This window comes from Macrotis lagotis, chromosome 1 (assembly GCF_037893015.1).
Source record: "Macrotis lagotis isolate mMagLag1 chromosome 1, bilby.v1.9.chrom.fasta, whole genome shotgun sequence".
Taxonomy (NCBI): Eukaryota; Metazoa; Chordata; class Mammalia; order Peramelemorphia; family Peramelidae; genus Macrotis; species Macrotis lagotis.
Window position 1 is genome coordinate 862910157 of NC_133658.1, and position 27469 is coordinate 862937625.

General features: G+C 40.5%; 1 protein-coding gene across 1 annotated transcript; it reads left to right on the top strand.

Moving 5' to 3' along the window:
- The first annotated feature begins 3120 nt into the window (after positions 1-3120).
- Positions 3121-27195, top strand: PTAFR (platelet activating factor receptor). The gene is made up of 2 exons (XM_074217949.1): positions 3121-3207; positions 19027-27195. Exon 2 carries the CDS (start codon positions 19069-19071, stop codon positions 20098-20100), a length of 1032 nt encoding a protein of 343 aa, XP_074074050.1. The 5' UTR covers positions 3121-3207; positions 19027-19068; the 3' UTR covers positions 20101-27195.
- The last annotated feature ends 274 nt before the right edge of the window (positions 27196-27469 follow it).

Sequence of the window (27469 nt, forward strand, 5' to 3'; positions counted from 1 at the left end):
ATGTAATGGATCTCTAGTGGTAAGCTTATAGGAAAGGGGGGAAAGAGTGGAGGAAAGAAGAAGAGAGGAAAGGAAAGAAGTAAGGAATGAAGGGAAGGGAGGGCATCTGATTTGGCTGCCCAGATATTCTAATCTCTCAGAGTCAACTTGAGTCAATGCTGAGCCTAGGTTTGGAACCAAAATGAATTTAAATTCTACCTCATACTCTTACAATTTGTTTGAACCCAGACAAGTCACTTAAACTCCATTTGTCTTATTTTCCTTATCTGGGATGAGGCTATTTGGGGATAATAATGAGATCCACCTTCCATTGTGAGCATCTAATGAGATAAACTTTGTCAAGTGCTTAACCCTAACCCTAACCCAACTGTGTAAGTAGTAGTTTGAGCCAAGCCACATCTTGCCTTGGGTTCCCTGAATGGATGGATGCATTCAGTACTAATATGCCACACAACTGGCACCTGGACATGGGAGGGAAACCAAGGGCAAGAGCAATAAAAAGAGGAGCAAGGGTCTAACAAGAATTTCAATTCATCACAAAGACATTAAGACTACAGAAATCTATTCCAGAATCCTACCTTAGGACATACAGTCCTCTCCTTCATTTTATGATCCCACAGCACTAGGGTCCTCCCTTTGGTCTAGACTTTTCCATTGACATAAATAGGGGCTCATCCTGGAGTGGATTGGCATTCCGAAGGTTCCCTAAGGACTGATCAAGCCTCCTAAGTGGTCATGGTCCTAGATCCACTTCCCCTCAAACAGTCTTGAGGCTCTCTTTGTGGTGGAGGTAGAGGAACGACTACTCACTGACTTTGGAATGGAAAACCTGGGTGGAATCCTTAATGTGTCCCTAGTTGGGTGAAGCTCTGTACAAATCACTTAACTTGATGATTCTTAGTTTCTCCTCTTCAAATGGAGTTAACAATACTCTATATAGATCATAAGGTTGTTATAAAGAAAGTAAAGAGCCCTGATGAGTAAGAGGGAGTATTTTTAAGTCTAAAGGAGTGGTTCAGATCCTGCCTCAGACTCTTATTTATTGTGTTACCTTGATCACAACCTTTGACCAGACATCCCCCCCACCAGAATAAATGCACTAGGTAAGGAGGCAATATCAAGGGACCTATAATTCCCTTTATCTTTGTGTTGGCTTAGAGCCCTCAGCAGGGGCATCTTATTTAGAAATCATTATGTTTATCTGAGGATGTTTTCTTCCCTTAGTGGCTCCCTTTCAACCGTACTCACAGTAAGTACAATCAAGATAGCAATTGTTCAAACTTACCAAAGTTTGCAAAGACAAAAAAATAGTTTTGATGATATAGATTTGAAGGTGGGGGGGGTATGAATGAAGCTAGAGATTCTGTTATCAGATATATCATCTTTTATTATTTTTTTGGCAAGGCAATGGCATTAAGTGACTTATCCAAGGTCACACAGCTAAGTAAATATTAAATATCTGAAACTGGATTTGAATTCAGATCCTCCTGACTCCAGCACCAGTGCTCTATCCACTGTGGCACCCAGCTACCCCCAGATATATAATCTTTAGGGCACTGGATATTGGGCAGATGAGAGCCCTCAGGTGTCTATCATAACACTCCAGTTAGATGGGTAGAATAATTTCTTCATTTGTAAAATGAGAGTGAAAGTGAGGCCCAGAGAGTTCAGGTGATTTGTGTGAGGTTATACAATGGGTAAGAAGCATACTCAAAACTATTATGAGTAGATTCAAGACTGGTTCAAAGCTCTTTCCTATAAGATACAATTCCTACCCTCAGGGGACTATGGGGGGAAGACTAGGAGAACAGGGAGGAGAGACTTGAGGAAGGAAAGTTAACTAAAGACCTTAGGAATTTAGAGATGGGGTGGGGAAGACTGGGAGGAGTTGTAAAGCAGGTAGAGACTAGTAAATTGTTCAGAGTTATGACACTGAAGACATCCCAGACAGAGATTATTTCCCCTGGCCTTCTTCTCCACATTGTAGCAGTGACTAATTCCATAGTTATAAGATGGGACAGGAGGCTGAGGTTGGGGGCACAGACCCTTTTGTGCCCATCAAGTCCCAGGGATGGAGAGTTCAAAACAATGTACAATCAGAGGCCATTTGCCCAATTGAGCTTGGTGCTAGATTTTGTGTAGGTAGCAGATTTCCCTTCCTATTCTGTAGTGTTGAAGGATGTTTGTATCACCTGAGCCAACAGTGACTCTGAAAGGGGAAAGCTGTCAGGGTTATTTTTATTTGGGGGAGGGGGAGGTAGCACTGAGTAAAGAAGCAGGGAGAGGTATAGAGTCTGGGTCAAGATTTCATGGTGTATAATGGGTCACTGATGGTAATGCTGAAATGTGGGATGGGAGACCATCCCATGGTGAGGGGTTGGACCAGGCAGGAAGCCAACATTCTAGGAGTCATCATCCTTAGCTTAGCTGCCTTGTGCCTGGACTTGGAAGTCTGGGAAAAAACTAGGTGCTTGGAGCTCTTTCCTATTCCTGAGCCTGGAAAATGAACTTCCCCAAACACTCCCCTGTGCCCACCCCCTTGGGGGCCCTGAGCTAAGCTCCAAGCTCCACCTTGTCTCCTGGGGCACCTCACCCAATTTGGGCTTTTTCTACCTTTTATTTCTTTCTTCTTAAAAGCTATCATTTCTCTCGGCTCTGCTTGGTGTTACTTCTACTTTCTCTCTCATCTTTTTTTCCCCTTTCTTCTTCTCTAACTTGTTCTTTCCCCCTTCTATTTTTTCTCCTCATTTCTCTCTTTCTCCTCTCCCTCTCACCTTTTCTCTCACTCCTCCCCTCCCTTTTTTCCCTTCTCTCCACCTTCCCACCCCATCTCTTTTTTCTTACCTATCAGTCTAGGAGGTCTCTCTCTTCTCTTTTTTCTTTCTGTTTCTGTTTCTCTTTTGTGTCTCCCTCCTCCCCCCACCCCCCACCCTTTCTAACATTCAGATCTCTCTGATCTCTGCTACTGCACTAGGCGAGGGAGGCTGCCTGTGGTGGAGCCAGCCATGGACTGACAGCTCAGCCCTCTATGCGGAGGCTGTCTGGGGTCATGGTGTTTCCTTACTGGAGGATGACTTGGTCATGATAGTCTGTTTCCTCATTTCTCCAGTTTCCAGTTTGAGTCTGAGCCTGGGCTGGGGCCACAGCTGGCTGACTGATAGGACACCAGGGATCTGAGTCTGCTCCTGCTCTGAGACAAGAGTCCAGGTAAGAGGGAACCTTCTTGAGTTTGGAGATTGGAAGGGGAGAGGGGAGGAGTCACCAGTTCCAAACCTCAGGTTGGTAAGGGGTAGCATGATCTTTATCTCACTGCCTCCAATCTAGTGCCCATTTCAGATTAATAACAATATCTGGAGCCATTCTTAGAAAGAACCCTGGATAACAAGGATCCTCCAGGAGAACCAAATCTTTCTGGGTCTTGGCAGATCAGATTAGTGCTGGGTGTGGCTGTGGATCCCTGCTGAGAACCAAAGGGGGAGATCCTGGGGTACTCGGAGTTTGCTCTTTTACTCTCAGGGTGGTGGGTAAGGGGAGGGGAAGGCAGAAAGCAGATGAAGAGAGGTGGGAACCACCAGGCAGTAAGTCTTAGCCACCCTAATGTCCTTGCCCTAAATCCCCAGGTGGTACCTCTCTGGGAATGGGAGGTACCAGCCTGGTTCAATAGAGGATACGGGGCTGCTGGAGCTATAGAAACTATCTATATCTCTATATATGTATATATACATTTATATATAAATATATATCTATATATATACCCATGTATGTATATATAATACATATATAAAATATAAGCAATGGATGGAGGCAGATATGATTGAGGGTCTGGGTGAAAGATGGGGTAAGAAATCTTGAACTCCACCACAAATACCAGCACCTTCCTTAGACTACCTACTTCTAGGACCCTATGCCATAGCCATCACCTCTCTTCCACCCTATGTCCCCCAACTCTTCCTTTGCCCTAAACTCTTTCTTCCCCATTTGTGGGAGACACCACAAGAAAGGCCCAAGATAGTAGCTTCCTTTTTGATCCATAGGACTCAGAGAGTCAGCCCCATTAAGATCCCACAAGAAGATATCTGAAAGGGATGAGTCTCCCAGATCACCCAGTTCAACCCTTTACTTTGCAAAGGGAGCTCAGACATGGCTTGCCTAATTAGAGTGACTCAGTGGCAGAACCAGGACTTGAATCTAGCTGTCCTGGTTCCCAGAATCATTCTTTTGCTGAATTTTATCTGGCAAAGTAGAGTCTGAATAAACTGTTAATTGTTTGATAGAATCTTATTGTCCCTTGAGTCCCTTGAGTGAGAGACATCGGACTCAACATGGACTGGCACAGTCTGGTTACATGTTCCCAAGGTACAAAGTCATCAGTACTGATAATAAGCTTAGTTTTCAGGAGCTCTTCTCAATAAGCCCCAAAGCTTTGTTGGGGAGAGACACTTGGACCCTTGCTTTTGAAGAAGTGATCCCCCAGGATGGGAATCTTTCAGGGTGGTGGGTGCCTCTAATGTTCTATGTTCCAAAATTCTTTAGAACTCTGATATCCTATGTTTTAAGACCCCTTCAGTTCTGACATTTTGTGTTCTAGGGTTTCTGCCAACTTTATCATTCTGTTCTAAGATCCCTCCCAGCTCTGACAGTCTATGTTTAAAGGACCTTTCAGCTTTGGTCTCTGCCAGGGAGGCTCTGGATTGGATGTGGTGAAGAGTCTCAAATCATGGGAGCAACAGGGTATGCTCCCAGCAGAGTCACCCAACTTGTGAAACCTTGGACATGTCCTTTCTCCCTTCTCCTATTCTCAATTTCCCTGTAACAGGAAAGTGTTGAACTAGGTGATTTCTAAAGATCCATCAGTTTATGAAATAGTTTCTAGGAAGGCACCTTTCCCAAGCCCAGGAAGCCAAGCACTAGCCAATCTGAAGTAGTGATTGAAGGCTTCTCAGTCACAGTCCTCTAGGGAGAAGGATGCTCCCAGGAGTTGCCTTTCTAGCTGTTCTGGTGACCTCCTCACAGAGGAGAGGGAGCAGCAGTGAATGGAGCCCCATGACCTGGTAGGATGTTGAGCTACCTTTCAGAGGGAACAGTAGAAAGGGTAGTCCTCCTTTGCTCAGGAGGCTTGCTTGACTGACCATTAAAATCAGAAAGTGCTAGAGCCAGAAGGACCCTTTGTGCTACAGGCTATCAGAGCTAAAAGGAATTTTGGAACATGGAATATTAGAGCTAGAAGAAACCCTAGAACACAGAATATCAGAGCTGAAGGGTCCTTTAAACATAGTCTGTCAGAGCCGGGAGGGATCTTAGAACAGAATGATAAAGTTGGCAGAAACCCTAGAACACAAAATGTCAGAACTGAAGGGGTCTTAAAACATAAGATATCAGAGTTCCAAAGGATTTTGGAACGTAGAACATTAGAGGGACCTTAGATCAAGGAATGTCAGAGCTGTAGGGGCTGTAGAAAACAAAGCCCGAATTGAAGAGATCTAAGAACACAGAATGTCAAACCTAAAAGAGATTTTGGAAGAGAGATTGTCAGAGCTAGAAGAAACCCTAGAATACGGAATGTCAGAGCTGAAGGAGTCATAAAACAGTATGTCAGAGCTAAAAGGAATTCTGGAACACAGAATGTTAGATCTGAAGGGGTCCTCTTAGAATATGAGATGTGAGAGCTGGAAGAAATCCTAGAATACAGAATGTCAGAGTTGAAGGGGCTTTAGAACATGGAATGTTTTACCTGGAAGGAACCTTAAAACAGAATGTCAGAACTGGAGGGACCTTAGAACACTGAATGTTAAAATTGGAAGGAATCTTCTAACATGGAAGCAATGTGGTACAGTGGGGGGTTGCAAGTGCTGGACTTGCAACAGGAAGACCTGTGTTTGAATCCTATATTGGACACTAGCGGTATGCCTTTGGGCAAATCACTTAACCTGAGCCACAATTTTCCTCATCTGTAAAATGGGAATAATAATAACACCTAACAGGTATTAGGATTGTTGTGAAGATCAAATGAACTAACATTAAAAAGCCTTTTTTGCAAACCTTAAGTCACTCTATAAATGTCAGCTACTATTATTTATTATTAATACAGAATAACTGGAGGGGTTAGCCTTTTTGTTTTAAAGAAAGAAACTGAGGTCCAGGAGAGGAAGTGTCTTGCCCAAAGTAAAGCATAGTTAGAATCTCCCTTGAGATCAACCATAGACTTTTAATCGTTTGGTTTCTTGTAGTAACATATTTCCATTCCTGCTAGACCTTAGTCCTAAGAGTCCAAGATAGATAGTTCCAGAGCACCAATTTGACTTAGTCCAAGAGAGCGATGGTAAAAGATGCAGGAGATCGATGCAGCTGCTCCCTTGACAAATGGACTGGGGCTTACTTATCTTACTGGTGTGATGAACAGTTTGATGTAATTACCAGCCTGGATGAAACAAGGGTGAAAAGGAAAGAGCTTGGAAGGAGAATTTCAGGGTTCTGAGAAACTGAACTGAATGGTACAAGCTGTAGAGGCAGATAAGGTTATGTAGCAAGTTTGTGGCTTTTGTGGTTCCTTTCTTCTCAGTGAGCTTCTCCAGGAAGAAAGTTAGAGATGCTAAGGAGTATATTCCTCCCATCATTCCCACAGGGGTCCTTCCTATCTGACATCTCTGGTTTTAATGTTAGTAATGTATCTGGGGCCATCTCCAGTCATGCTGGTATAAATCTGGCCACTGGCCTCAGATGACTCCAGAGAAAAAATTGAGACTGGTGACTGCACAACCCTACCTCACTTAAATCCAATTCACTTGCAAGTCTTGATATCACCTTCTTGATGTCATGGTCCTATTCGAGAACAAAGGACAAGCAACATGATAATGATAATAATAATGATAGTAGCTAGCATTTACAGAACACTTTAAAGTTTGCAAAACTCTTTCTCAACATCATCTCATTTGATCCTCAAAACAACCCTGGGAAATCAGTGCTATTATTAACCCAATATTATGGTTGAGGAAAATGAGGCAGAGTTCAGTAACTTTCCCAGGATCATACAGTTTTGTGGCTTAGTGAACTTTTCCTTCACGGTGAGTCTTTCACTAATAAAACTAGAGATACTCAGGTGAATGTACATCCTCATCTCCAGTCTTCTACCTTGTCCCCTCTTTCATAGAAGGTGAGAGGTGTGATTTGAATTTCTCTCTTTCTGTCTTTGGGTTATTAGCAGATCAGAAAGGAACTCTTTTTGGAAGATTTGTTTTGGGACCAGGGCATGGAGAGGGCTGGTAAGGGTGGGGGTAGTTCATAATTTGACTTTTGAATTGATGGTGAGATAGAAAAAGAGGACAGAGGTCATGAACCAGATTTGACTCCTCCATCCTTTCCCCAGCACCTCCAGACATCCCAGAAGGGAAGTAGCAAACCTCTTGTTGAATTGTCTTTGGAGAGGAGAATGACTTTTTCTAGTATTCTAGATAAGGGGGTAGAGAGGGACAGAGACTGACTGGTTCAGGAGGTTTCACTGTGTACCCATTCTGGTCCAGGAGGTTTCATTGTGCCCTCAGAAAATCATTCATCATCAGCTATGGAAGTGGCTTTAGGATGTGTAATATCAGAGCTGGAAAGGACCTTAGAATACAGACCATCAGGCAGATCTAAATCAACAAGGGAATGGTTTGAAAGTTTCTGCTCTTTTCATTCTCAGGGGGGGATGCAGAGCTTTGTAACTGGATATAGTCTTGAATCTGGGGATACTTGATAATGACCAGAAATTATTTCTTCAGTTCCCAACAGCCCAAATGAAAGCAGTACCATACTTTCGGATCCTCTTTTTGGTATTCCCCCCCATAATAAAAATTCTACCTAGTGCATTTCTAATAATAGGTTACAAGGCATCTTCCTGACAACATATCGGTGAGGTAGAACCTTTATTCCTATTTTTACAGAGGGGGAAACTGTGGCCCTGAGCACTGAAGCCTAGATCTTATATCTAGGGGGCTCCTTCTCCTCCTCCCACGCAGATCAAATCAAACATTTCTTACCCCTGAGACTGACTAAAGAAAAAGGCTCAGGGGAAGAGGCAGGTTTCCCCACTCCTCTGAGGTCCCCCATTCCCTCTTAGTCCCCCTTTCTCATGACAAAGACTTCTAGGAAGGGAAGCCCAATTATCTTGATCAGACTCCACTAGAGAGGAAGAAAAATGCTTCTTAGACCCACTTCTCAGCTCTTTCTCTCAGGGTCTAGTTTGGACAGTGTACAAAGGAGCATAAATTATTTTTAACACCCTCCACCAAGCCCCATTCACTTTCTTGTCAGGGACCCTGAAGAGTGTATAGTCAACCATTGTGGTCTTATCTGGAGACCTATTCCAAAGGGTTTCTTCTAAAATCTTAAGACTGGATATGGCTGATAGGCAATCAAAGGATCTGGGTTCAAATTCTACTACTGAATGACCTTGAGGAAGTTAACTAATCAACTTGGGTCTTAGTTTTCTTATCTATAAAAATGAGAGAGTTGGATTAGATAACCTTCAAGGCTCTTTCTAGCCCTGAATCAGTGACCCTATGGTCCTGTATAGTTATGTACATGAAAGACCAAGTAGGTAGGGTGTTCCAGAGTAGGAGGAGATGCTGGGATGAAGGGGAAAGAAGCTGTGATTGTGGAAGATAATATTAATGAATTCACATTACTATAGTGATTTATATTTTGCAAAGCACTTTCTTTTAAACCATTATTTTATTGATGTTTTTAAAAAACCATAGTCATTTCCTAATATGCTTCTCTCTTCCACGCTATTAAACCCTTTTTTATAACAAAGGAAATCAGCAAATCAAAAACTTACCAACAAAGCCATTTGTTCTGCAAGAGTATATACCATGCTGCCCCCGAAGTCTCTCACTTCTCTATAGACAAGTCACAGGGTCATAGATTCAGAGCAGGAAAGGACCTTAGAATTCATCTAGTGTGACCCATGCCTGTTTTTGTGGGTTAAACTCTATCATGGTAATCCATTAGAAGAATCCCATTGCCTTTTAGTGTTCTTATTTAAGTGCCTGTGATTTTTGTTAGGTGGCACAGTAGATGAAAGCACTAGACCTGGAAACAGAAAGACACATTTCTGAGTTCAAATCCAGCTTCAGATACTTACTAATTGTGTGTCGCTGGGTAAGTCTGTTAACCCTGTTGGCCTCAGTTTCCTCATCTGTAAAATGAACTGGAGAAGGAAACGGCAAACCATTATCTGGGCCAAGAAAACCCCAAATGGGACCACCAAGAGTAGAACACAACTCAACAGCAACATAGGCATCATCAACAGCCACAACAGTTTTTGCTCCCAAAAAACTTTCTTTAGGACCATATTATGAGATTCTCCATGTGAATAGTTTTAGCTTTGAAAGATTGCTAGATTTTGAATTCAAGGAGTTGGATTTGACTCTAAACTCTCTACTTATATGCTATCTTTGTGACCTTAGACAAGTTATTTTGCTTCTCTCTATTAAAAATGAGGCATTTGAACAAGGTTTGGAGGTCTGTTTCATGGATTCCTTGGGAGAGTTGAAGTCTCTGAGTCTCTTCTCAGAATAATGGCTTTTTAAATGCATAAAATAAAATATATTTGTATAACAAAGGAAACCAGTTACATTAAAATAAAATTAAAAAACAAAAAAAAAACCCAAGTTCATGAAGAGGTTAGGAACTGGATTGAATGGACTCTAAGTCCCTTCTAGGAACTAAAGCCAGGAGAAGAAAGGGACCTGGTCAGGGTCATGGGTAAGTGAGGTCTCTTGCTGAGGTCTTCCAAGTCCCAAGTTCAAGACCCCTCTGATGAAGGGTAACATCCCCTAACCTCCACCCTTTTGGCTCAGAGCCCTGGCATGACAGCTTCTCATAGACCAAGTGAACCATACAGATGGGGAGCTCTTGGTAGGAGGAACCCTGGGAGCTGTTAATGAAGTAAGATCAGTTCATGGAGGGCCCTATGGCCTCAGATTCCTTGATCCTAGGATTCCAATTCTTCCAACTTCTTTCAATAGATCCTGGGCCTTCCCACAAATGTTTTTTACCTGTTAAATCTCAGAAGGGACCTCAGAGATTATCTAGTTCAAACCATACCAGACTGATTATGGCACATGACTGTACATGTGCAACATATCTGACTTTTGCTCACCCAACTTTCTTTTGTATACCCTTAGTGATGGGGAACTCACTATTTATCCAAGGCAACCCATCCCATTTGGTCCCTAAAATTCACCTTTCTTCCCTGCTCCTATCCTGTTCAAAACTTTTTTGGGGGGCAGACCTGCCAATCCAAATTCAGGGTTGCAGTGGATGCCATTGAGTTTCCCATTAACTCTGGAGATGTTTTCAATAAGTTGTTCCATCTTATCCCTGTACTTTGGAATCAGCATCCTGCTGTTATCCTTCCTATTTGTAAGAGAAAGAAGTGAGTGAAGAGATGGGGATGGTGAGTGGGAAAAAAAGTACCAGAGATTGCTTTCCTAAGGGTGGGGGGGAGAATGATGCTGCTGATACTGCAGAGTGGCCTGTACATCATTCTCATTTCCCATTAATATTTATGGAGGCCTTGATGAGTGGTGGACTGAAGGTTGAGAGTCTGGTGTGTTTGGTCCAGCTTTAGGAAAAGCCTCCTAGTGTTAAGCTGAGTGCTGTGGATTGCCCCTCCCTGCCCAACTCTGTTTAAAGTGATTACTGGCACTGGGCCTGGGCCTGGCCACAGCAGAAAGTTTCTATGGGCCCAGCCACAGGAGAAAAGGAATCAAGGGCTTCTCTAACTCTTGGCTGCTGGACTGGCCACATGACCCAATCCACTATTAGGCCCATATTTTCCCCTGGTTCCCCTACAAATAGGGAAAACCCCCTCTTCCTCATCTCCCTCAGGCTGCAGACCCCATCTCACTCCTTTTCCTGCTGAGATGCCCCTCCTTTCTAGCTGGGTCTTTTCCTTGCTTACCAAATCAATCATTCAAACTAGAACTTAGGTACCCAATAATTTATGAAATTTCCCCTGATCCCCTCTCCTCCATTAGGCCCATTCTTTGCTGTGATCTCAGAGAACTTTATATTCCTCTCTTGTATTTATGTTTCTTGTGATAAAAATAAGTTTCTGTTGATGTCTTTTTTTGGCATCACAAAATTTTCCCCTAATATCTTTCCCTGTTCTCCTCTCAGAAAACTATTCTCTATAACAAATAGTATTTCTTTCAAAGACAAAAGAAAAAGAAAAAAAGAGGAAAAAAGCATAACTGAGTAGTACATTGGAAAAATATCTGATAAGGTATGCAACGTCTAACACTAAAGTACCCTCCAATCTTTGCCCAGGGATGAGGTGCAGTCTTCTTTGTATCTTGTCCTTGAGGTCATTCTTGCCCATTCTTACACTCTACAACATTGCAACAATCACTCTTTTTTGGTGGTTTATGTTTTAATATTTATTGCATTTAACAAATGCAATAAAATACACTTATTAAATTTTATTAATTTTGTTGCATTTATTTGCATTTATTCTAAATAACCTATGTGAGAGGTAGTGAGGTATAGGAGTTAGAGAGGGACCTTTGGTCCCAGAAAGACTTAGTTCAAACTCTGTTTTTGATTCATATCTACAGAGGATGAAGGAAGACAGGAGACTGTGAAGTTGTAGACATTCCTTAGTATCTCTAACTTTCTTGTTGGTAAGAAGCTCCCAGGAAAGAAAAGGGCCACCAAGCCACAGAACTGTAGGCAATCTCAGAACACAAGTTAGAGAGAAGATTGCCTTCCTCCATCAGTAGAGGGAATTTCCTCATCTAGGACTTTCCTAAACTATGACATCTCCGGGCCAGACCCTTTCCTTCTTCCCCATGACTTGTCTCTTATATTACACTGTGAATTGCAACATTATAGTTTTTAAATTGCAAACACTGTATATTGTAAATTGTAAACATAGTAGATTGCAAATCACTAACTTTGTAGATGAATTTGCAAACATTGACTATAATCTCTGTGACAACTGAAAATTTGTTTTTCTGTCCCTCATAGTACTGCTCTCAGCATATAGTAATTTTTTAATATGTGAATGTCGAATGAAGGAATGAATGACCTAATCTAGGTGACCTGGAGAATAAGCCCTACCTAGAGAAGTCACTAAATACCCTCCTACCTATCACAGGATCATTTTTCTGAAAGGCTCCTATCCAGTCCTTGCTACTTCTCATCATTCAGCAATTACCATATCCCGGAAGAATTCCAGATTCCTCCTAGCCTCAACAGGGGCACTACCCCTAAAAACGAGTAGAGTTGTCATTTATATAAGGTCCATAAGACAGTTTACAAACTTATTTGAGCCTTACACCAACCCTGTGAGTAAAGTAAGGCAGGTGTTATGATCCCCATTTTACAAATGAGGAAGATAATGCTTTGAGAGCTTATGGCTTGCCCATGCTCACACATCTGGAAAATGTTGGAAACAGGATTTGAATTCAGGTCTTCCAGACTCCAGGACTACTGTTCTATCCCCGGCACTATCTAGAATGCATAGTTTGAAGCAGGAGGGCCTGGGGTTCAATCCTGGTAACCTGTGTTTCCTCTGATGACACAAGACAACTTGGTACAGTGGAAAGAGGGCTGGTTCAGGAGTTAGAAGGTCTGGCTTTACTACCATTGTAAGTTTAGGAACCTTAGTTTTCGCAACTAAAATGGGGAAAGTTAGCCTCTGAGGTCCCTTCCAGCTCTAGAGCTATCATCCTTGGGGAGGGAGGAGTGTAGGGAGAAACCTCTCTTTGTGCCCCATTCTTGGATCCTTCAGTAGTTTATGTCTGAGGAGGAGAAATGGGGCTTCCTTGTTGAATCTGAAGATTGCATGAGGAACATTGAATGACAGGCAGAACATTGGTGGTTCTGGTCAGGGGAATCCCGATAAGACTACAGCAGATGGATCAAATTTTATTTTATTTTTTTTATTTTTTAAATTTTCATCCATTTGTACATGCATATTTCCAAGTTACAAAATTTCCCTCTACCCTTCCTTCCCCCCTCCCTCCCTTCAGTAGGGAACAGTCAGGTTAGCATTTTACATATATATATATATATATTTTGTTAAACCTATTTACAAATTAGTAATTTTTAGCATGAGGATTTAGGATTAAGGGAAAGAGATACATAAGAGATTATTTAATAAAGTGTTCATAAGATTCGGTAGGGGTGTTTTTTTCCTGGGTGTTTTCTTTTGTTTTTCTTCCTCTGGTTGGGAATAATATAATCCATAACCAGTCTAATATAGCTGTCCAAACTCTCTGGACTGTTGAGAGGAGCTGCTTCCAACAAGGTTGTCCAAGGTTGTTAAAGTGTACATTGTTTTCTTGACTCTGCTCCCTTTGCTCAGCATCAGATCTGGTAAATCAAGATAGATTTAATAGGGATAAATGCTGACCTACACTGGGAGTTTAGAAAAGTGAAGAATACAAGTCTCAGTTGGGAGAAGCATAGTCAGACGAGAGTCTCTAGGGAAAAGGTCTGTAGGTTTCAGTGAACTGTGAACTCAGGAGCCAGTGAAAGATAGAAATAATAGTGAGAAATGGAAATAAAAATGGCTTATGTGATGTCTGAGACTGTGAAAACTAGTCATGGGGCTGGAAGGGATGAACAGCGCTGCCAGGGTCTGCTTTGTTCTTCCCTGCTCTGCCACATCTGCAGTTTTATATTCTATTCTAGGGACTTAATTTTAGGAAGGAAATTGAAGGAGAGTATTCAGGGTTTTAATCCTTCCCTTAGTGCTTATGAACTGGGTGACCTTGGGCAAGTCAATTAAACCTCTTTTGCAGTTCTGTTTTCTCATCTGTAATCTGAGAGTTTTTATTTGACTGCCTCTAAGATCTTTTCTAAAACCACAGTCCCATAATGATTATGATAATAGAAATAATAAGAAGAATGATAAATAGTTTGCATTAATTTAGCCCTTTGAAGTTTATAAGACACTTTACATGTATTATTTCATTTGTTCCTCTCAAAAATCCTAGGAGTGAGGAGCTATTATTATCTCCATTTTACAAGTGGGGAAATTGAGGCAGAAAGCAATTAAGTAATTTACCAAGGTCATACATTTATGCAAAGTCTAAAGCAGGATTTCAGCTCTGGACCTTCTTGACTTCAGAATAGAGAAAAATGTTTCATCATCAGCCTTCTGGAATTAGTGTTGGTCATTATTATTTATTTTTTTTGGTGAGACAATCGGGGTTAAGTGACTTACCCAGGGTCACACAGCTAGTAAGCTCTAGGTTGAATTTGAATTCAGGTCCTCCTGACTTCAAGGCTGGTGCTTTTATCCACAGTGCTACTTAGCTCTTTTGGTTGTTTTTTAAACCTGAGCTCATGTGCCTTTTGGGGTTATTTTCATTTGTATTAGTGTAATCATTGTATACGTTTTTCTAGTTATGCTTTCTTTTCTCTCTGTCACTTCCTGCAAATGGCTTAGAGTCAGGAACATTCAAAAGTACTATTTTGAATGCCGAAAGAGTACTAACATGAATATTTTGGCATGGGTGGGACTTTCCTTTATGTATTTGACTTCTTTTTGGGATATGTGTTTAGAAATGAGATTGGAGGGTGAAAAGATATGAACAATTGCTTAACTTCTCACTTCCTTTTAAATTAATTTCTAGGACAACCAGATGAACTCCCAGTTCTATTCCCAGTATATCTGAGTTCTTTGTCTTCCCAATGTCCCAATGTCTTCCCAATGTCACTGCCATTTTTGTCTTTTCTCATCTGAAAAGTCAGATTACATGGACAAAGTGCTTTCCAAATCCTAACATTCTCAGAAAGGTTAACTAACATCATCCTCATCCTTAGTTACTTCAGGCTTAGCTCAGTTCTGTTCTTCCTAGATGTAGTGGCCATTAGGGGAGCAAAATAAGAGGTTAGAGGGATCTTTTGTAATCCTGGATTTTAATGAGACTTAATAAAGAATTTACTTTTTTAGCTACTATATCACATCATGAACTCATATTCAACTTACAGGCCCCAAAGCCTTCTCATCTTTTCCATATTAATTATGTCTAGACACATACCTCTGTCATTATGTTTTGAAAAATCCAAGTTTCCAGGTGAGATCTGGCTCAATGCATTTAAAAGTTATTTTTAGTTCTGATATCCTAGGTCCTAAGGCCCCTCCCAGCTCTGACATTCTGTCTTTCTAAGGCCTCTTCCAGCTCTGACATTATTTTAAGACCCCTTCTAGCTCCGACCTTCTATATTCTAAGGCCTCTTCCACCTCTGTCATCTTGTGATTTAAGGCTCCTCCCAGCTCTGACATCCTGTGTTCTTAGGGTTCTTCCAACTCTAACTTGCTATGTTCTAAGGCCATTTCCAGCTCTAAAATGCTTTGTTTTAAGTTCTCTTCCAGCTTTTCTAGTCTACTCCATATGTAAAGTCACTTTATAATAAATTGAATTTGTTTGTGGGTATGTACAGAAGTTAGGCAGCAAATATCCTTCAGTTAGTGCCAGAGTTGGTTGGGGGTATAATGTGACAGGATATATATGAGCATGGTGGGGTGGGTGTGTATATATATATATATATATATATATATATATATATATATATATATATATATATATATATATGTACAGGTGTGTACCTTGAACAGGATTGCAGGGTAGAAAGTAACTCTAGAATGAAGGCTGCACATAGAATATATTAGATTGCATTTGTACTTAGAAGAAAGAGTGTCCACATCCAGTTGCTAGGGAAAATCAGGGTGCTAGTTATTTACTAGAAAACAAAACATAGAAAAGTGATTTTTTTTAGAAAAGGAAGAATTTTCAAAATTGTTTGACTTCCCCCAAATAAGATGTGTACCACACCCTTGCTTCTGCCTCCTCTTCCTTCCCCAATGCCAAATCATTTAGCAATGCTTTCCCAGGGCCCCAAGTCACCACTGATTCATGCTCCCTCAACTTTGCTTAGTTCCTCCATGGAGAAAGTCCTTGCCCTTTGTGGGAGTCCTCTTCAGAGTTAATTTTATCTGTCTTTGAGTCAGCTGACCTGAGTTCTTGCCAAATTCCTTTTACTCTCTATGTAACTAGGGGCAAGTAATCTCATCTTTTTGAGTTTCAGGTTTCTGGCAAGGAAATGTCATTTCCCATTATATTTTTCTTCTTGTTCCTCAGCCCAGTGTTGGAATTTCTTGTGTACCTTTGCTTGATGTCTCAGAAAGAAATGAAAAGATGTTTCCCTAATACATAGAAATCTTAACTACTCATTGTCCCACCCTGATGGACTTGCCTAGGTAACTGTTCCTATCTTTTCTTTTTCTTTCTCATATTGGAAGTCAGAGTGAAGGAGGAGAGAAGAGATTTAGAGAGGTTAAAGGAGACAGTGAGAGAGGAAAATTTTTGTCCCAATCAGGAAATGGGGTCAGAGAGAGCAATATGAGAAGATGCTGCCTTTGGCCACATCTACTTCCTGGGTGGGGTTCTCTCTTTAAAGTATAATATGTATGCTCACTCTTTCCACTGATACTAAGTATATTTGTGGAATAGTGTACCCCATGTACTCCTCAGGAAGATATGTTTTGGTGTCACTGTTTTTACTATAGCATTTAATAAATGCCTTAGTTTTGAGATAGTTGTGTCTGACTATTGATGGTAAGCCCATTGGTGGGGGCTCAGGAGTTAAGAGTTTTAGGTTTGTTAGATTGAACACTTTGAACCTGTGTTAACCATTCCTCAATGGAATCAACTTCTGTATGCATGTTGGGGTGGGGGGGTTTACTCCAGAGATAGGACAACACAGGGAAAACCAGGGACACAAGATGTACATTGAAAGGGACTGTGGTCTCAGAGCAGCTTTTGGGCTTGGACACTCTCAGATGGTTCATGGGAATTGTAGTGTCAAGGATGGGAGGTGGTAATACTCCTGGTGAGATACTGATACCAAAGAGGGTTTACTAATCAGCTTATTCTTGTTAAACAAAAAAGTTCCACCTCTGATAACAATCAGTAATTCCTTCTTATCTCACCTCTTAATCTGATACCTATAGGAGCTAGGGTGTTATAAAAACTTCTTTGGGGCTAAAATGAGCATCATCTTAATTATAGAGATAATTCCAGCAAGGGGTAGGGAGAGTGGCAGGAGAAAGTCAAATAATGACTTACTGTCTAGATTAGTGGAGAAACAACCAAATTATCCTAAGGAGTTTTCTTTATAGTCCAAAGTATTTATTTCTCTTATTCCTTTGAGACCTGCTTCTTTCTTGGGAGGGCAATAGAATTTTTGCTCTAAAGTTTTATAACTTTCTCTTAAGATTGTACTTAATGTTGCCTTAGATGCTGGGGATAGAAGGAACAGGAGTATCACACAGATCTTAAAAATGGGACCTCAACTTACCAGTTCAAGTGTTTATAAACTCTAGTCTCTGATGAAATGGTGGCCCTTCTTGATGAGGCCAACCCTTCTACATATGACTTAAGTCCTATTCTTTTCCTAACATCATTCTTCCTTCCTGATCTTCAGTCTCTTTTTAAGTAGTTCATCTTTCCCTACCTTCTACAAAAATTCACAGACCTTTAAAAAAAGTCCTCACCAGGAGGTAAGCCCTGCCCTTACCTCCACTCAAGGTATCTTCCTATAGATCTACTCCCTTTCTCAGTCAAATGACTTGAAAAAGTCCTCAACACTTGCTACTTTCATTTCCTCTTTTCTGAAACATCTAGTTTTTGACTTTAGCATTCAACTGAAACTGAACTCTCTTTCCCAACATTCCTGAACTGCTAAATCTTATTTATTTGTTTATTTATTTATTTATTTTTAAAGAATTTTTTTTTTTTGAGTTTTACAATTTTTCCCCCATTCTTGCTTCCCTCCCCCCTACCCCCACAGAAGGCATTCTGTTAATGTTTACATTGATCTCAGTTGAATGTGATGACAGAGAAATCATATCCTTAAGGAAGAAAAATAAAGTATGAGATAGTAAAATTACATAATAATGTAACGCTTTTTTTTCCTAATTTGACAGTAATAGTCTTTGGTCTTTGTTCAAAGTTCATAATTCTTTCTCTGGATACAGATGGCATTCTCCATTGTGCCTGATTGCTGCACTGATGGAATGAACAAGTCCATTAAAGTTGATCATCCCCCCCATATTGCTGTTAGGGTGTACAGAGTTCTTCTGGTTCTGCTCTAGATGGACTTTTGTCAGTCTTCATCCTTTAGCCTTTTTTAGATGACTGCTAAAAATCTTAATTTTTTCTATGACTTCTAAAAAATATATTGTTATACCATATTGTTAAAGAATTCCACATTCAATCAAGTGGGTATCTTTTGATAGCACTTGCTTTTCTTTTTCAGAGAAATTATCTGTCCTTGTATCAATGATTCAGAATCATCTTACTATCATTTCTTTTTTTAAAGTTTATAATATTAGTTTTTTACTGATGTTTTTGTTTTTATACCATTTTCCTTTGTTAATGTTTCCTCCTTTATCCATTGAACTTTCCCTGGCAACAAGGATATATATATATGCTTATGTGTTTATTTATATATTTTATGTAGTTATATGTATACATATATACACAACATGTTAAATAAAATATACATTAAAATATATCCTATATCTGTGTATGTATAGGATATAAAGTACATGTTATATATAATAAATGTTACGTATATTTATTGTTGTTGAATAATTTTTCCATTGTGTCTATCTCTTCATGACTACATTTGAGATTTTCTTAGCAAAGATACTGAACTGATTTGCCATTTCCTTCTCCAACTCATTTTACAGATGAGAAATTGAGGTAAACAGAGTTAAGTGACTTACCCAAGGTCACATAGTAAGTGTCTGAGGCTGAATTTGAACTTAGGAAGATGTATTTCCTGACTCCAGACCTGACACTCTATCCACTGTGTCACTTAACAACCCAAATATATATCACACAAATATGCATGTATATAGTTCTATCTATATATCTACATACACATATTTAAAATAATCCAAAACTTGAAATTTTACCTTCTCATATTAACATTAATAAGAAATAATCTGTCATCTTTTAGGTCCAGAAAAGTGGTGGTCAGCTCTCTCTTTCCTGTTCAGTGATGGATGAAGAGAACTTCCGAATGGATTCTGAATTCAGATATACCCTTTTTCCCATTGTCTATAGTATCATCTTTGTGCTGGGTGTCATCTCCAATGGTTATGTCCTGTGGGTATTTGTCACCCTCAACCCTGCTAAGAAATTAAATGAAATCAAGATCTTCATGGTCAACCTGACGGTCGCTGACCTTCTCTTCTTGGTAGTTCTGCCCTTGTGGATTGTCTATTATTTTAACAAAGGCGATTGGATCCTCCCTAAAATCCTCTGCAATGTGGCTGGTTGTTTCTTCTTCATCAACACCTACTGTTCTGTGTCCTTTCTTGGGGTCATTACTTATAACCGCTTCCAGGCTGTGACAGACCCAATTAAAGCAGCTCAACACACCACACGCCGGCGGGGCATCATCCTGTCCTTGATCATTTGGATGGTGATCATGGGGTGTGCCTTGTATTTCTTCTTCCTGGATTCGACCCATGTTGTTTACTCAAAAGTCAGTGATAAAAATGTAACCCGCTGCTTTGAGAATTATGAAGCAGGAAACATCCCTGTCCTCATCATCCACATCTTTATTGTCATTTGCTTCTTCATTGTATTCTTTGTGATCCTGGTCTGCAATGTGATCATTATCCGGACCTTGTTGTCTCAGACCCTCCAGCCTCAGAGCAATGCCAACATTAAAAACAAAGCCCTCTGGATGGTTTGTACCGTGATGGCAGTCTTCTTCATTTGCTTCGTGCCTCACCACATTGTCCAATTGCCCTGGACCCTGGCAGAGTTGAAAATGAGTTTTCAGGAGAGCTCTGTCCATCAGCGTATCAATGATGCCCACCAGGTGACTCTCTGCCTCATGAGCATCAACTGCGTCTTGGACCCCATCATCTACTGCTTCCTCACTAAGAAATTCCGAAAACACCTTTCAGAGAGGTTACAGAGCATGAGAGGGAGTCGTAAATGCTCCCGAGTCACTACAGACACAGGTGTAGAAGTGTCCCTTCCTCTCAACAACTACCCTATCAATTCCATGAACAATTAGGCTGGAGATCCCCTGCTCCAAGTCAAGAAACATTGCTCTGCAGGGATTATGCTGTTACCTAGAGAGGAAAGAGAAGACATCTCACCTGAGCTTGGATAGTGCCCTCCGCCTTAATTCTCTGGACACCTACCGGTTGAGCCAGAGTGGAGCTGAGACAGCTTCTCTAAACCAAACTGGGAAGATCTAAATCTGACTCACTCTTCCCCTAGGAAAAAATCCACCTGCCCTTAGGAAATCCTATTCTTCTCAGGATCATGTTAGAAAATCTGCATGTAATAGTGTGATGGTTCCAGTTAAGTGGCTCACAACCCACTTTGGAGATTCAGCATGATGATGCTAAATAGAAACTCAGGCCTGGAATCAGGAAGTCCTGAATTCAAATTTGACCTCAGACACTTACTGGCTGGGTGACTTAACCTTATTTGCCTCAGTTTTCTCATCTGTAAAATGAATTGGAGAAGGAAATATCAAACCACTTCAGCATTTCTTTACCAAGAAAACCCTAAATGCCATCATGAATTGTTGGATGTGACTGAAATGACTGAACAACAACAATAACTTCTAAATGTTAATAATTAGTATAAAAATTATTGTGGGAGTTCTCACCACATTTTGTTCTTTGTTCATGGAGCAAAAAATATTAGAAAACACTGTTCTAAGGAAAATAAAACTGAATTTGTTGTCACAGGACCAGGGTTTAAATCCTGACTCTTCTAATTGTGTTCTTCATAATTTGGGGCAAGTCCATGACCCTTTCTGGGTCTTAGATTTCTCCTCTGGAAAATGAGAACATTGACTTTGATGATCTCTGAGTATTTAATCTATGAGTTATGATTCCCATTCTGTGAGATGATGTCAAAATCAAGACCAGATTCAGAAACCCAGTCATCTGATTCCTCCTCTATTCAATGACTAGATGACTCCCTGTGAATTCTCAACATCCCATCCTAGGAACCAGTATCTTAATGGAAATATCCCAGAATCCTCTGGGCGATAGCATCCATAAAGGATGCTTCTATGAAGATTAACTTGAACTGAGGGACCAGTAGCTGACCTACTCAGCTAACAAACTGATGAGTAAAAGAATTAGTTCAGATGAACTCTATAGTCATCAAATCCAAGACTTAGAGAGCTCTGGAAGTCTATAAGCCAATACAACCTAAGACAATATCCCGAATGTAGAAGAAGTCCACTCAGTATTGGTTTAGAATTTATGAAGTGTGTAACAAGAAGAATAATGAACTTTGAATCCAGTTTTATCTGTGTTCCACTCGCTAGTTTTTTTCTGTGTGGTGTTGAGCAAGTCACTTAACCTTTGTTCCCTTTTCTGTAAATGCAAATAATAAGATCAACCCTATGTATCTCACAGGGTTGGGGGTTTTGGGGTGTTTTTTAGCATCTTATTGAAATGAGACAGCATCTGTGAAAGCACTTTGTAAATTGTAAAGTCCAGTGGAAATATGCCTCAATGCTTCCAAACTTCAAAAGCTCTGAAATTTTATCTGCTTGGGTGCTCCCACTAATGCAGTTTGCAACCCATTCCATGCTTTTTACGGGCAGTTTCATGAGTTTCTATGGCCTCAGAAGTTCATCTGGTAAACAACTCTGATAATGCACCTTATCAACCTTACCCAGTCTAGTTCTGATTTGACAGTTGTGTAAGCAGTCCATTGGGAGTCTACATTCAAAGTCTTCCAGTCAGTGCTTGGGAAAATAAGGTTCACCTGTATGCCACAATGTGACATCAGAAGAAGATAGACCGTAAAGCATTAAAGAAGTAAATTGACCCTGAGCATAATCCTAAAGTGAGTAATATTGATTCTTTCCCAGATATTGAAGTGGGGACCTTTTCAGAATCCTTGTTTCATGAGTAATCTAGCAAATGAGTTCAGATATGGTAACTGGAAACTGGAAACCCATCCTTCTCTTCTAGTGGGATGAATTGACCCTTCAAAGCCCACACATAAAAGTCTAGTTCAAAATAATTTTACAGTTGCAGCCTCAGCTCCACCTTGAACAATGCCTGTGGTATTGTGTATGTCAGAGGACAACTTATGAAGTATTCCTTCAGAGCATGGCTTCCCATCTATCTCATTGCTTGGCCAATGTCCACACTGAACCCTAAGTGGTCTAAATCCATCCTGAGACCAACGACCTAGAGTTGAGAGTCAGAAGAGCTAGGTCGTTGGTCTCGGGATGGATTTAGACCTTAGGAGAGGATATTTCCCAATGTGGGGGGAAATGACTTGCCCATGATTGCACAGCTTCTAGGCAACAGAGCTGCTAATCCATGTCTTTTTAATTCTAAAATTAATGGGGTTTTTTCCACTTTATCACAGCTTCTCTTTGTATTCCATAATTCTATCTTTATGACCTTGGGCAAGTTTATCCCTCTGGGACTCCTTTGCCTCATCTATAAAAATAAAGGGGGGTAAATTAGATGATTCTGATTAGCTCTATCAGTCATAGAAAATCTTGATAAAATGTTGTATAAACTTTAGTGATTTGCCAGTCCTGGTCTTCTTTGAGAATGAAGGACAAAACATCATCATCATCAATAGATGTAGAGGGACATATCCTGTGGTTTAGACTATCTGGTCACTGATGTGCTCTCTCTGCTTTATGGACCAAAGATGTAAAGGGAACTTTTGGCAGGGATATGCTGATAAAAGTTTAATAACTGTATCTTTGGAAGAAAAATGTATATACATCACAGATTTTAAGTGTAATATACTTTATTAACATTTTCCCTATCACTCTCTTAAGTTGAGATAGTCAACAAAACAAATCAAACCTTGATTTCTAATTTGTAAATGCTTTCACAAAAAATTTACCAGCCTGCCACCCATTAGGGCTGATTCCAACACAGCCTCTGGAAAATCTTGGTCATAATCAATCAATCAGCAAGCATTTAAGAATCTCGCTGTGCCAGGAACCATGCTGCTTAATGGAGCTACAGATACAAAGAAGAGAACAACCCCTGCTCTGAAAAGCCTCACATTTTAAGCCCTGAGAAGGCAGAGTCCACAAAGAGAACTAGACTGAAGGCATGAGTTTGAATTCTGCCTTCGACATTTACTAGCTGTGATATCCTGTGAAAGATGCTCTGCCTCTTCGAGTTGCTTCTGTGAAATAAGAACATTGGACTTGATGGTCTCTGGAATGTTCCTTTCAGCTCTAAATCTAGAATCTTATGCTTAGGCAGGGCAGAACTGGCCAAAGGCAAGGATAGGAGATTGGAAGGAGGGTTCATGATCCCCTAAACGGTTGGCATCCAGTCCATGCCAGTAGACTCTGCTGGAGTTCCAGAGGTTTGTGACCATCTTAATACTGCTGCTACTTTGAACATTGCTTCTTTGCACTGTGTTATGTAAGCCTTGAATGTTAAACAAATATATTTTTGATAAGCAAAACAGTATCTGTATCTTCTTTATTGATTTTTATCCACCCTAGAGCACTGGCCTTGGAGTCAGGAGGATGGGAGTTTGAATCTGGACTCAGATACTTGACTCTTACTATCTGTGTGACCTTGGGCAAGTCACTTAACCCTGATTGCCTCACATCCAGGACCATCTCTAGACTTTCTGATCTTTGGACCCTAATGACTATGGAGGAGAAAGTAAACCTGGTGACTTAGCATGGCATCCCCTCCTCAAATCTAATTCATATGTTTGCCATGGCATTGCCTCCCTGATGTCATGGTCTTCTTCAAAAATGAAGGACAAAAAAACCCAAAACAAAACATTATCCACCCAAGAAGGAGGATTCTGGTTGATCAGCTGGCACAATCTGTAGCCTTGGAGACTGATTAAAATGGTCAAATCTAAAGATAATGATGATTAAAAGGGAGTTTTTTTTTTTTTTAGGGTTTTTTTTTTTTGCAAGGCAAACGGGGTTAAATGGCTAGCCCAAGGCCACACAGCTAGGTTATTATTAAGTGTCTGAGACCGGATTTGAACCCAGGTACTCCTGACTCCAGGGCTGGTGCTCTATCCACTATGCCACCAAGCCGCCCCTAAAGGGGAGTTCTTTCTGGGAAAATCCCTGAGTCCCCATCCTCCCCAGTCAATTAGCCCATTCTCCATCCTCACTCCTATAATTGTGTGTGTGTTTGCCAGTTCATTGTTATTTCTTTTCTCCTTCCTAGAATTACTAAGTACTGTTGTAGAAAATAGTGAGGAGTCACCAGCTTTTCCCTCTAGTTTTAGAGCATCAGCCCAACATGACCAACATAGGAGCAGGGAAGCTGTGCCAACTGAATTAACCTTCTATTTTTGTCATAGGAGAGAACACTAGAGGAAGGATATGTTAACTCTCATTATTTCCAAATCATCTCTTTCACACTTCTCCAAGATTGGACTGAGAATGGTAGGTGGGTCCAAGAACCCTCCTAACAATTCCCCTAGAGGAGCAGAACCCAATTCCAAGTTCTCCTGGGAGAAAATGTTCCACAATGTCAAGATCTAGAGAAAGTTCCAGAAAAAAAATCCCTGAGTAAGTCTTTTCTTGCTGGGAAAGGAGTGAGTGTCCCAGAGAACCTTGTGAGGAAAAATTCCAAGGGGAAAGATCTTTAAATTCACACCTCCATCTTCATATGACAAGAAAGTGTAGAAACTAGCAGATTAATTTCATCAGAATAAAGTCAGAAAGGACAAAGAGCACACTTATAGGACAAACTAGATGGTGCAGTAGATAGAGCACAAGCCTAGAATCAGGGAGACTTGAGTTCAAATGCAGACTCAGACCCTTACTACCTGTGTGATAGGAAGCAAGTCATTCACCTCTGATTGCTTCCCCAGTCCCTATCTCCCCCCCCCAAGAGAATGGAAACATCAATCAACCAACATTTATTAAGTCCCTACTATATACTTCAACTCTCAGTAATGGATTAAAATGCCCCAGCTCACATGTGTCACAGGTACTTATCTGGGACTGGAATATAGCATTTGACCCTCTTCATCTCCAAGGGGAGAATCTACTTTCTGCCATTGTGGGAAGGAGGAGGGTCATAGTTTTGTGTTTCCTCCTCTTCTGTCTATCTCCAAGAGGAATTCTATCTATTTTCCATACCTTCTGGGGGTTCAACAAGGGGTTCACGATAAAACACTTTCCCCAATCACTCTAAAGAGAAAGGCAGTAATTAGATCGTTATCATCAACTCAGCTACCTCTCACTAAACACTGTTTACATAAAAGGTCACTATAAATAATTATCTGCTTCAAAGAAGAAAGTAATAAATAGAAATCTGGGGCATTTCACATAGTGACTTTCTCCATCAAGGATTTGATATATTGTGAGTCAGCATAATAAATTAAATGAGAATTTTTGGGGAGTTTTGCAGAAACTGCAGACAACACACAAAGGTCAACAGACCACACAAAAATGCATAAAATATATGCATAAAATATAATATCAACCCAAGTTTTACAATAAAGTACTGTAAACATCCCATAAAAGAAGAAAAAATTCAGGCTTCTTCTCTGGCATGAAGGGAGAATCAAAAAATTTTATATGGGCTTTCTAGAACATGGGATCACCTAACACCTCTGTGATATGGAAGGGATAATTGTAAATAGAGGCAGAAAAAATACACAAGAATAGATGGATTTTTGGCAGCGAGATAAAATTACCTTCAAAGGAGAAAGAACAATCTCACCAAAGAGGAATTTATTCTTAGTAGTATCTCAGATTGCAAGCACTAGCAGTCAAGAGAAAAGTCAGGGTGTCAGATCCCTCTTTGTCTGTGACTCCAAGGAGATTTATTTACATTTAAAAGTTTGTGCTTCCTTCACTCAACCATCTCTCTCAAAATCCTTTTGTTGTTGTAGTTGTAGCTGTTCTCAAAGACCAACACCTTCAGGAGGGTGAAGTTTTGACTTGCAAATGAATTAGGTTTAAGTGAAGTAGGGTTGTGCATCAGCCCCACTTTCTCTTCCAACCCTTGGGTCCAGTAGCAAGACATAGGTCAAGATTACAGACAATGGCCCCAATGTAGAAGTCTAATCTTTATATTTAAGATCTTTCCCAGATCTCTGTGTCAAAATGAGGCAATGCCCATTTAGTTAAAGGCTTGGTAAGAACTGAGACAAAAGATGGCCTACTTTGCATTCACAAAAGAACTAGTCAGGGAGGAGGAGGAGACCCTCAGTTTTCCAAATTATCTCCATTGATAAAAGTTCTGCCTTACTCTGGCATAGTTTCAGAAAACTGCCCCACACTTTAGCAGAACGTGAATTGTCCTGCTATACTTCTTTTCTTCCTACTCTGCTTTAGTTAAATACTTTGCTATATGATACACGATACCTGTATGATCCTGATGGTTGAGAATGCATTGGATACAGTTATATAATTTCCACCTTGAACCCTTGACCTTGGGCAAGTCACTTAACCCTGACTGCCTCACATCCAGGACCATCTCCAGACTTTCTGATCTTTGGACCTTAATGATGGTGTGATTCTGGAGTTTTGTATATAGTAAAATATGATAGAGTAAAAGCGTAAGGCAGTTCCTGATGCGTTATCATTTAGTCATTTTAGTTCTATTCAACTTCTTGTGGCTCCATTTGGGGTTTTCCTGTCTGTGTGTGTGTGTGTGTGTGTGTGTGTGTGTGTGTGTGTGTGTAGCAATTGGGGGTTTAAGTGACTTGTCCATGGTCACACAGCTAGTAAATGTCTAAGCAGGATTTGAACTAGGATCCTCCTAATTCCAGGGTGCTCTGCACTATGTGCCACCTAGGTGTAGCTTGGGATTTTCTTGGTAAAGATACTGGAGTGGGTTGCAGTTTCCTTCTCCAGCTCATTTTACATTTTACAAATTGTGCAAAATTTACATTTTACAAATGAGAAGACTGAGGTGAAAAAGGTAAAAGTGACTTGCTGGGGTCACAGAGCCAGTAAGTATTTGAGGTCAGATTGGAACTCAGGCAGATCAGTTTTACTGTATCTGCTCCACTTACTCTATCTGCAGTACTACCTGAATGCTCCGGCTCTGTTGTTGGATTTGTGAGATTCCCCTGAGGTACTTTCCATGGGAAATAGCTGAATTAAGTGGTGAATGATCTTGGTATAGCTGGAAGCAGATTTAAGAAAATTGGATGGTGGGAAGGGAATGGTGTATCTCCAATAGAACTCTACTTGGTGGAGGTGGGGGCAGGGGGAGCATTCTGATTGAAAACTCATACTGCTGAAACACCGTCTGTTATCTATAAATGAAAGACATCTGCTGGAGTGAGAGAAAATTGAACACTTTTTTCTTGAATCCTGTAGGATATGGGTACCTCACCTAGAGTGAGGCACAAGGTGGGGTAAGTACATCAGCTATTATATAGTCTTTAGAAACTCTTTCTTCTCCCATCTGGATTTTCATAGG

What these genes read in the sequence shown, in the direction of transcription:
- PTAFR (XM_074217949.1), top strand. Translation starts at nt 19,069, where the DNA reads ATGGATGAAGAGAACTTCCGAATGGATTCTGAATTCAGATATACCCTT.